We start from the raw sequence: 11971 nt of genomic DNA on the forward strand, positions 1-11971 counted from the left end.
CCATCTTTAGGTCCATCCCATCTTTAGGTACTTGTGAGAAAATCATGGGACTTTGTGCAGAGGCTTGTTACCCTAAAGCAGGCACTGACCAAGGTGTCACCTCCACAAGGCAGAGAGGTCAGCAATGCAATAAATTAGTGCACCAGCTCTGGCTCAGCATGATGGCTGCAGAAAAAGCTCAGGAAGCCATAAAATAAAGATGCCACGAAATAAATGGAAAGATGATTTGTAATTAWTTGCTTTTATAAAGAATGATATAAAGCAGACTTAAAATTACAGAGAATTAGTCTGTAATTGTAGATTTTGCATACACTGTCATGGTTACTTCAAAACTGTCTATATACTACACTCTAACAGGCTTAAAGGACTGGAAACTGAACTTTTAAACCATTTGAGTTTTAAATAAAGGAGGTTATTTGTACTAATAATACTTTTGATGAAAGGTTCAGAGTCAAGTGATACATGTGATTGATGTCCATAATAATTGCACACTTCTATAATCCTTCCTCACCCATAAGTGTTTTGAGCTTACATTTTGGATAGTATTAATAGCCAGACAAAAATAACTTATGGGCAATATAATGTCCTGAACATGGTGGAGAATTAATCTGTTTTTGTAAAATTGTTTAAGAATGATGGATACTTTTTCCTGCTTGAGTAAACACTAGCTAATTCTTTAGACCTCCCTTTTCTGCTCATGAAAATCCAAGTCCAAATGATTTCATGGATATTTAAAGGATGGTGCCAAATACTGAATACACAAAGATTAATTTCTCCATTTGATAAAGACCTGCTACTATTCATTACATTGCAAACATTTCAGTACTCCAATTTTCTTGGGTTTTAATGTGTGAGAGAGTACACAGTGAATTTAGGAACAACAAAACATGGGAAGAAAAAATGAGGCTGCTGAAATGTAGCTGTCAAAATAGACTCCAAGTGAAAGTATCACACTTGTTTTTATTCTAGATAAGCAACAGGGCAGCTTGGAATAAACATGGATTGAAATTTTCTTCATCTCTTTAATGAGTTCAAACAGGCTGAACAAAGACATAGAAGAGTTGAACATTGCTGTGTACAACATGGTAAACAGATTAAAATTTTATACCTGAGCAAAAAAGGAATTTAACTATTAACTACAGCATGCAGAATAACTGATAAGTTATCACATAAACATAGCATACTCTTATTAGGTTACAGTCATTCAGATGTTCTTAATTTTTACAAAGCCTAAGATGGAAAAAGCTCCAAGACGAGATGAGTATGTGACATAAAACCACAATAAGGAAAAGCACTTTACCATCTAGCAGCCTTTCCAGAGGATCAAAATTATCTGCTGTTTTATTATCCAGGCAGAAGCAGCAACAATTCAAACCCTGTGGAGTTAATACCACATTAGCCATTTAAGCACRTCCTGAAAATGAAAATATTAGCAGTTTATGAAGTGCTCACCGAAGACCTGAGCCTGCATTGCCTGCCCTCAAATGCTACTTTAAAGCACTGCATTTGTGAGCTGTTCCCAGAGCAGAATGAAAGGCAGGGATCTGCAGGGAATGACTGATCAAGTCACAGGCTCGTGATTTTCTCACCAGCATAACAACTGCCAATTTTTAGGGAATGACTTTTTACCCCATTTGATTGACCAGAATCCACATTTCATTATATGTAGAAACCTGACCTTTTCTCTTATTGAATCTGGTGTTCAGGTGGGTTTTGTTTTTCTTTTTTTCTGTTGTCACCCCCTAATCTATTTCAAACGCTCTATTTCAAACTCCAGTACAAGTCAAAAAAAAGGAACATATTTCTCTTCTTAATTCCCTTGTCTTTGGAAAAAATGCTTGTGGGAAAGAAGGGGCCTGAAAAGTTTGAGCTTTGACCAGCACAGCTGATTATTCTCCCCAGACAGGCTTCCTTCTCTGGCAGATTTCTGTCAGATTTCTGCTCTCCGGATCTCCACATCCAATATAAAAACTACCCTCTCCCACCATCAATATTCCTGTGCTACAAATCAGCTGTTTGCCTTCCTCCAACAAAACCAGCAAACCCTGCTCTTGTCATTTAGACTTKCAAAGAAGATATGGGAAGGATGGAAGGGTATTTACCCTGTTAGAGACAGCCATAAACAAAGCTTCTCCCTTTTACTTCCTCGCAGCTTTATAGACATATACTCTTGATGTCAATCAACTCCCCTCATCATACCTGCCTTGACTTTCCTGCTGCTGTTCTTTCACCATTTATGAACAAAACTATGCATTAAAAATGCACGTATCAAAATGGGTTCATCCCTTTGTCCACAATATATTAATTTCTTCTTTAAAGTCAGACACCTTAGACATTGGTAGGTTGTGTGAAAGAGTCCCCAGGGAACTGAATCCTCTTTGCTTCTAGTTTCTTCCTGGCTTTGAAAGCTGCTGACACTTCAGGGTGGATGGAGTCGAGCCGCTGCTCACACTGGAAGGCTGTGAGGAATGCCGTCCTGTAGTTGTTATTCATCCAGCCATAGAGGAGGGGGTTGGCAAAGGTGGAGCACATGGCAATGACATGAAACACGGTGTAGATCAGTTTGTACTCTTTCAGGTCCAACACCTGACTGTCAATGTCGCTGACCAGCTGGAAGGTGTGGAAGGGCAGCCAGCTGACAGCRAACACCACCACCACGCACACCAGCATCTTGGTGGTTTTCCGGCGCCGGTGGTGGTAGTGGTCGTTCCCCGCCCCGGGGCTGACGTGGTTCTTGAGCTTGGTCCAAATGCGGATGTAGGCGTAGGAGATGACTGCCAGGGGCAGCACGTACTGGATCAGGAGCATGGAGATGCTGTAGATGGTGCCGTAGTTGAGCTGCCCCTCTCCCGGCCACTTCTCGGAGCACACCACGATCTTGAAGTCAGGAATGATCTCGATCAACGAGTACTCACGGAAGATGGCCAGAGGACTGGCCAGCAGCGCACTGACCGCCCAGGCCACTCCTATRATCAGGAAGCTGATGCGCTTAGAGATTTTGCTTTCCAGGTGGTAGACGATGCAGCGGTGACGGTCCAGAGCGATCACGGTCAAGGTGACAGTAGACACGTGCACGGCAAGGGCCTGGGCGTACGGCACCAGGTGGCACAAGACCGGGCCCAGCTTCCACTCGCCCAGGAGCGTATAAACCAAGGTGAAGGGCAGGCASAGCGTGTTCACCAGCAGGTCAGCCACGGCCAGGTTGGCGATGAAGAAGTTAGTCACTGTGCGCATGCTCTTGAATTTGATGATCACGTGGATCACCAGGGAGTTCCCRATCACCCCCAGCAGGATGATGGAGCAGTAAGCAAAGATGAGGATTATTTGCACTTCGACAAGCGTCGTGCTGTCCTTCAGTTCTGGTTTAGGGTCCAGAGCCAGTTCGTTGAGTGGTGTGGTGTATCTTGTCAAGTACAGCTTAGTGAACAGCTCCATTTTCATTTCATCCGTCTGGTTTTCCTCACCTGCTGCTTCCAGGGGCCCCATCCTTGCAGCAGCCTGGTCTAAGCAACAGAGCTGCCCCTGAAAACAAAACAGTGCAAGAACAGGTGGAGAAATTGGTCCACATGGGCTAAGACAAGAAGCAACGAGCTAAAGATACATCTCTTTCCTAACCCACATGCTACACTGCAGGATTAAGAGAAGATCTGTCTTAATATATTTAAATTCTCTTGCCCTTACATTTTGAAGGCTGATCCAGTAATATTATTTAGGCATGACTCCTGCTGAAAATTGGAACAGATTTCAAAAGCATTCCAAAGACAAAGTTTGCCTAAGTAAATGCAGAAGGATTAAGATCCTGCTGGGCAGCATATAATTTTTTTTACAATCCACTACCTAAAACTAGTGCAGATTTAGTACAAATATTCCAGCAATATCTATGGGAATTCTACATGGAATGGCACCATACAGACTTTTATTCGCATAATAATCTTCCAGTTTTTCCTTAATGAAAAGTGTTTCCTTTAAATAAGTACTGAATTCTTACAGGTTCATGTCCCTCTTTAACACCAGTGAACTAATTACTGGGGTCTTTCTTTAAGAAACTTTCTTTTAGGACAGTTTGTAGCATGAGACAAGTGAAAATACCACTGTAAAAGAACTGAAATAAYGGCATTTCTTTGAAACGACTGCATAACTTATTCACTCCGAAATCAACTCAAGAAACAATTGAAATACAGTTATACATAATATTTCCTTTCTGTGTGATGTTTCAGAAAACACAGCTCCTTGGAGGCTGCCAATCAGGCATTCCTTTCTGACTGCAGTCATAGGGAAGAGCATAACATTCCCCTGCTGATGTCAGTAAGAATTTCATCACTGGCATAAAAATCACATTTTTTTTCCTTCTTTACACAGGCTGAGCCGAACTCTATGCTACCCTAAGACTTCAGTAGGCACARTATATGAATGGCTTACAATCAGTTGGATTCTTTAGTCCAATGTAAAAAAGTACAGTCCCCATGCAAACTGCCCAGAGCATGGGCAGCATGCTAACCAAGAACTGTGAACCCGGGAACACCTTTCCTTGGCCTGGGGAAATAGTAAGAAATYGCCAGTGCTAAGCACACTTACCAATAAAACACCACTGAGGGGACAGCAAAACCCGAGTTACTCACTCTACCTAAGAGTTCACATCTTCCCTAAAGAAAGCAAAAGTAGAGAAGWAATGTCACTTTTTTGCCATCACGTGTTACACATAGCTTAACCCTTCCCAAATTCAAGTTTGCCTAAAGAAACAGTTTAACTTTTAGTATTTGGATTAACATGGCTTTTAAAAAATTCTTGTTCTTTTTTAATCAGTTCCATTTAATTCCTTCCATTTTCAGAGAAACATTTCAGGGGAACAGGGTATGTTTTCACCCCTACCTCTGTTACCAGTAACTATCTGTGAGTGACATCTTTCAGTATGGTTTCCAAACTGAGAAAGTAGAGTTGTCTGCCAGCGGGAGACTGAGCCCTTTTTGCTTGCTTCTRTCCCACACAAAATCCCAAAGAATTTGTCAGGGTGAGCTATTTTTGCAAGAGCAACAGACTGGCTGCATGAATTGAAAGACATTTTCCCCCAGCTGAACAGGTCAGAATTATGCCATACCATTTAGTCTGCTTTTACTCAACAATCAATAGTGTGAGCCTGAGATGTGAAACACCACAAGACAGGCAGCTGAGTAGTGCCAGCTGCTCATACTGGTGTACCCCGCTGATTTCAGCAATATAATCAGTTTTCAGTACTAGCCTAAGCAATGGAAGTCAGGAGGGGATTCCTTATCAATGCACCTTTAGTCCATCATGTTAGTAATGTAAGAAGTCCACCACAATTTGCACAGTCAAGGCTATGCAGAAGTGCAGAACTCTGATGACCATTTTTCTACAACCCATACCTATACCCACCTCCTTATATTATTACAGTAGAGATTTGGTGAGGTCCCAGGACGGTCAGATGCTTCAATATCTCATTTTTTTCAGTGCAAAATAAGAGCAGGTCATGTCCACACACAGAAATAGAAGGGTAAGAGGGCTGACAAATTTCATTTTCTTCCCTTCTTTGCCATAAATCCAGGCAGAAGGATGTAGCCCAGCCAAATAACATAGCATTCTTTTCTTCCCAACGTATTTTCACCCATTTCTCTAGTCCCTGACTTTCTGTTGATTCCTACTTGCAACTCCCTCTTTTTAGCAAAGCCTTCTTTTGTTCTGACACTTTTATTTTATTTGTTAGTGCCCTGTTCAGGCTGATGAACGATGCTCTGGTCTTGTCAATAAGACAAAGCTAGGGGAGAAAGAAGGGACAACCACGATTTCAAGCAGAAATGAGCTGGTGTGTCAGCATGCAATGAAATAAATTGGACAAGTTTGACATTGTCGGTGGGACAGTTATGTGGGCAAAATATCCGGTGCTTTCAAAAAACGGGTGTGTCAAAACTGAGTGTCAAACACTACACTCCAGGTAGTGTTTGACAGGACCCTTTCTGTTCTTTCTTGGTATAAACTCTCCAGATAGCATTTACTGGCACRCCTTGCATGCTGCACCACACTGGGGCTTTTCCCCCCAGCCGTCAGATCCTCATGGTCAGGCATCAATCAAATCGCCTCTAACTTTCGGCCGAGAAAGGCCCAGAGAGGATTTACATCGGTTCTGAGTGCAAGTAAGCAAAACAGGCGGAATACGTGATTACATTAGCAAGCAGCATTCCCATCAGGACCGCAGTGCCTGCGCTGGGGAAGGGGCTGGGGTTGCCAGGGGCGAAGGTGGCAGCAAATGCGCCCCGGGGATGCGGCACCGCTGCCCTCCCGCCCCGGAGCCGTTCCTGGGGGGAGACACCTATTCCGCGGACGGACACCCATTCCTGGGGGGAGACACCCATCCCGGGAGCAGACACCCGCGCCCGGGGAGAGACACCCATCCCGGGAGCAGACACCCATCCCGGGAGCAGACACCCGTGCCCGGGGAGAGACACCCATCCCGGGAGCAGACACCCATCCCGGGAGCAGACACCCGTGCCCGGGGAGAGACACCCATCCCGGGAGCAGACACCCATCCCGGGAGCAGACACCCGTGCCCGGGGAGAGACACCCATCCCGGGAGCAGACACCCGTGCCCGGGGAGATACACCCATCCCGGGAGCAGACACCCGCGCCCGGGCGCTGCGGGGATCCCGCCGCGGCCCCGTGTCGGGAGCGATGCTCCGTCCCCGCTTCCCGTTCTTACCTTCCCCGAGCGCCGGGCAGGCGAGCGTGGCACGGCCGCTGCTGGCCCAGGAGCCAGGGCAGGACAGGGCGGGGAGCGGAGCCCCTCGCTCCGCAGTGGGGCGGCTGTCCCCGCCGCTCCCGCCCGGCTCGGGTCCCGCCGCTGTCACCGGTGCTGCTGTCACCGGGGCCGCTCTCCTCTGTCGGGCGGCGGGCCCGCAGCGGCGCTCGCCCCGTACAAAGTTTGGAGGCGGCGGCAGCAGCAGCCCCCGCACGCCGGGAGGGCGGRYCGGGAGGGGCGGGAGRGGCGGGAGAGGCGGCCCCGCCGCYGGGGAAGGGCTCGGGCGGGGCGGGAATGGGCTCCGCCCGCCGGGCTCCGGGCCGGGGAAGGGGCGGTGGGCAGCGCGCTCGGGATGTGCCGGCCGCAGCGCTGCCGGCCAGAAGCAGGGATTTGGAGAAASAGCGAGTCGTGCCAGACCCGAGCTGGCGGCATAAAGGGGATGTCTGCTCCAAACAGCTGCTGAAATCCTTGCTTACAGGCACCGCGGCTTGCACAGATTTTCTGATCCTTGGATGTGGCTGTTGCCAGAGCAGGTGTAAGGATGAATAAAGCATTTAGGTATTCTGTCAAGAGCAAAATGAAACATTTCATATTTATATACAAGGCTGGAAAGGTAAAGACAACAGCTGCTGCTTTTATTTGGTTCTATATCAATAACCTTTCAAAACAGCTCTCCTGGCAGCCAGTTTGACTGAGGATTCGTGCCAGCCAGCTTTGCTGTGCCTCTAGTAGGGTCCAGCTTCATTAAATCAATCCATCAATAGATTCTATTTAGTATTTTGCTGTGTATCTTAAGCCTCTCTTTAGGTACAACTTCTGAGATTCGAGGGACTGTCTTCTCAGAGCATGGCTGGGGGATCTGWTTCATCAAAATGTGCTTTAGCCCTGGTTGTAGTTCCCAAGAACAGGAACTAGGAGACTTTGCTTTCTCTGTGGCTGTAGCACAGATGCTTAAACAATTCTCTTCCCAAACCTTACCGTACAGAAGCTGCTCTTTAGAATAGGAATACTCCTTTACTTCCTATCCCTTAGGTAAATTTGCATTCATATTTAAGGTAGTTTCATGGATCAGCAATATTATCTTCCCTTTTCTGTTCTCTTTTTCTTCCAAAGCAGATTCAGTACAAAAGCACTGCCTTTGTCAAAGATAATGCTCTTTGCTTTCATTGTAGCTCAATATTATGCCCTTATCAACAGCAGAGAATGTTAAGGGAGCATCAAGAAGTAGCTTCAGTGATTTAGAGTTGTTTTTGAAATTCAAAACATGTCTTGAGAACCCCCTTGGATCTTTACTAATTCAGGCTATCTCTTCAGGAAGGGCATTGCTCTTAGTGCTTCAGCACTTCTAAGACTGTTAATGGAATGCCCCTAGCTTATTGCAAAATAGATTTCTTTCATGACTAAATAAAGAGCCAGGAATTTCAATTCTCCTACCCCTGTTTATTCATTTCCCAAGTCAATCCAATTGTAGGATTTATTTTTTGATCTATCAACAGACATAAATGCATGCCATGAGTTTTAGTGATTAGAGCACTTGTATAATACATGGTCCTAACAGCCTGCAATCCTTTCCTTTCCTTCTCTGACAAGCCATGGCATTCCACTCATCTCAGGGGCGCTGCTGTTGTGCTCTACTAACTTAATGTATTTTTTGATACTCTTAATGTCTGGAAGGGTGTAGTGAAAGGCTTCAAMTCTTTACAGTCTGACCAGCTCAGGATTCCACAGCTAAGAGAAGGCTGTTCCTTGCTTACACTTCCAGACTCTGTGAAGAATTCAAGAAGTGCAATTTCCTAGAAGTTGTCATGCCAGTAAGGACTGGCTTCCCATGCAAGAGAAAGAAGGCGTTATTCCCTGTTACAAGGCAATTCTGTGTTCAGGCACAACTGAAATGTTTAATGGAAATGCATTTCTAGTAAAAACCAGCATTTTTTTATTGCTCATAAAAGAGTGGGATTTAATGGCCCTGTAAACACTGCCTTGAACCAAAAGCCATGAAAACAAAAACATCAAGGGCAGACAGAGTCAAGTAGCAAATGGGCTGTTCAATATGAAATGTGCTGCAGGGTGATCACCTCCAGCAGCTGTGGATACTTTGCTTTGTGTGCACTCAAATTTCCATCCATAAACCATGATAASCCATGAGTCATTGAATCACAAAGACATGCGTTGGGTGGAACTTCCAAAAATCTCCAGCATTGTGCTCAGAGCAGGTCTAGATGCAGCAGGTTGTCCCAGGCTCAAAACTCCAGAAGAGTTTTGAGTATCTCTGAGCAAGATACTGCCTGCACTGGGCAGGCCATCCTGCCAACAATTGTCACAGTAAGACAGATTTTTTTATACCAAGTCAGGCTTTCCTGTGTTTCAGCTTGTCTCAAATGCATCTTGTCCTACCCTGTGCTCCTCCCAGTATCTGTGAGCAACAGTTGGGTTTCCATTCAACCTTGGCTTCCTCATGGCTGAACAAAGTTAATTCCCTCAGCACTTTGAATGTTACCAGCTCAGCCTCAATCCTCTTGGTGTCCCCTTTGTTGGACTTTCTCCAGTCTGCCAATGTCTTCCTAGCACTGAACCACAGGTGTGGTGTCACAACCAATAAATAGAGGGGAATAGTCACTTATCAACCTGTTGGCTACACTCTTGCTATGTCTTGATGTAGGCTGTAAAGTTAGCCTGTGCAAAATGGCTTGCTTTAAATAAATGAGCCACATGAACTTTAAATCTCAGCCGCCTATTTAAGGCAAGTCTATAAATGAGCTTTTGCTGTGAATATGTATATGTACTGAGATGAAATTAGATAACATGGCTTAACAGCTTGGAAAAAAAGCCTGTCGGATTTATGTTGTTTCTGCTGCAAATCACACTTAGGGAGGTATGGCAGGGTGTGAGATATCTGATTTGCATAGTTTGCCTCCRGCAGTATCTGTTCAACTGTCTTTACTGTTACACAATTGCCTTGTCAAATTCTGTCCAGTGTTAACTTTTTTTTTTTTCAGATGGAACAATAAACATTTCTGCCAGCTCCTCATAAGTTTACTAATTCTCAGGAGCAAAATAAAGGTCTGCATGGAGTGCCCAGACTTGAAGTAGAAATCWCTTTTGTTTGAATCACAGAACTAGGAAAGAGTTGCCAGTCCTTGGCAATTGAATTGTCCCACATCAGGTTTGCTGAAATGGCAAATAAAGYTTGATGAATATCAACAAGAAAAGGCAGTGGCTGTCCCGACATAATTTTCCTTATTTTATTTACTGTGAGGTTTGAATTTAATTGCCCCTTGATCACTGACCTTTAAAAGAAGCGCTGTGCTGCATGCCACTCACTTGACCCAAACTCTGCCAGTCCTTACTCACACAGATTTCCTGGAGTGAGTCAGATTTCAGGGATTTAAGTGCTCTACATAGCATGGAAAATCCCTTAAAAATAAAATGGGAAAAAAAACCCTGAAAGTATGACCTCGAGAAAAAAATATCTGTCATGAATCTGTTAAATGGTACCCACACAGAGATCATATGGTGTAAAATTATATAGGAAAAAGATTTTTTGTGCTTAAAAGGTTAGASCAAAAATGTTTAAATAGCTAAGGAGTGAATTTTCTACTTATATAGATCTGTAAACATTTTRCATTACATTTATAAACTGTTCTCATTCCCTTTTTGTTTAGATTCARTCTCTCAGGTTCAATTTTACTTATTTCTTTTTCAAATGCTGTAATATTATACAACTGTATGYAGGAAAAAGTGTAATCAATCTGCCTTCATTGATAAAGGGGCTAACTACAAGTCAGCAGGTTATGAGAGAAATTGGTATGTAYAAATACCAACTTCGAGCTGTTACCAGCAGTACTCCACAGTTTGTTTGCTGATTAAACAAACCTACTGGTGTTTACATAGCCACAACTCAGTCTGTAGGTAACTAGACACACTATTTTTCTCTAAGTGTTTTTCAGTGTTCCAAGTTGGCAGTGCTTATGCAATGAGCACATCCTTGATATTTCTTTATATTTTCACTACATATTTTCCCATATTATTCCTTCACTTTACTGACATGCTATCCTTTCTCTGCAGAGAATATAGAATTTGTTATTTTTTCACAGGGTTTTCTGTGCTCTTTTCATTACTAGATCTCGGTCTAGTAAAACACTCAACCTTTATCAAAATCTACTTTCTGTCATTTGAGTTCAAAGAGGCTGGTCAAATATTTAATCGAATTTAAAAATACAAATAATAAACAATTTTATTGTATTTTTTGTTGCTGGCATTTTAGACATTTTTTTCCTTCCTGTTTTTCCTTAATTCAACTTCCTTTTAAATTCAGAGATTTCTAAAAACTCCAAAATTTAATGGGGAAAGTAATGCTTCATTGAGGTTCTGAAAGCTTGATGTACAACTAGTTGTTGCCWTTTCTTAAGAGTTTTCAGATGTTTTTGAGGCAAGCATACTCTGGTTATTTTAGAGCACTCATCACAGAGAATAGATTCTCATGTACAGCTTAGAGCTTGAATATTGCACACACTTCAGTCCTCAGTTTCTGGTAGCTGGGGAAGAAATGTGTCTCTAAATGCTTTCCAAAAGCTAATCAATTGTCTCTGCTTGCTGTACATTTGCATGTAAGTCAGTTGCTTCCAATTACAGAAATCCTTGGCTTTTCAGGGAGCAAAGCCATTCACCCTTTGCTTTGTCTAATAATTATTCTTTTAACAATTTTTAAAAGTTATGTATGTTCTTAAAACTGAATCAAATGCTCTTCATGCTCAGTTTTTGACTTGCTGGTGAAATCTGTGCAGTTGAACGAGTTGTCTTTGGGACAAAGAGAACTAATTCGTTTTCATTTTCATTTGAGAGATAAAAAACTTTCAAATAAGTGTTCCCCCCTCTCCAAGTTAYGTATCTTAGAATATGGAAAACTGGTCACAAAGTTGACATGCATTCTTTTCTCCCTGTAGAGAGTACAGAGCATGCAGTTGACTACCCATTACTCAGAAATATATTTTAGTGACCTTACTTTTCAAAAGTATCCATATGTTTTTGAGGGTTTTTTTTTGTTACCATGATACTCTTGTCATGATAAAACCTTTTCATATTGGTCTTAAACTCAAGGAAATGGATCATCTTTTGACCTTGCTCAGCCARCCTTCATTAAAATGCAGAAGTTTGCTGGTACAGTTGGCATCTAGGTCTGGAAGAGATGTTTCAAAGAATCAATACAGATCAAGTAACCTATCA

The 11971-nt window shown here is 43.3% G+C and overlaps 1 protein-coding gene across 1 annotated transcript; it reads right to left on the reverse strand.

The window, feature by feature from the left end:
- Positions 1 to 330: 330 nt before the first annotated feature.
- On the reverse strand, positions 331 to 6953 carry NPY2R (neuropeptide Y receptor Y2). The gene is made up of 3 exons (XM_057375923.1): positions 6710 to 6953; positions 4576 to 4643; positions 331 to 3522 (listed from the first exon to the last, which is right to left on the reverse strand). The coding sequence occupies exon 3, from the start codon at positions 3484 to 3486 to the stop codon at positions 2329 to 2331; it is 1158 nt and encodes a 385-aa protein (XP_057231906.1). The 5' UTR covers positions 3487 to 3522; positions 4576 to 4643; positions 6710 to 6953; the 3' UTR covers positions 331 to 2328.
- Between the last annotated feature and the right edge of the window lie 5018 nt (positions 6954 to 11971).

The sequence above is a fragment of the Malurus melanocephalus genome, unplaced genomic scaffold (assembly GCF_030028575.1).
Source record: "Malurus melanocephalus ecotype Western Australia unplaced genomic scaffold, MMel_1.1 scaffold_9, whole genome shotgun sequence".
In the NCBI taxonomy this organism is placed as follows: Eukaryota; Metazoa; Chordata; class Aves; order Passeriformes; family Maluridae; genus Malurus; species Malurus melanocephalus.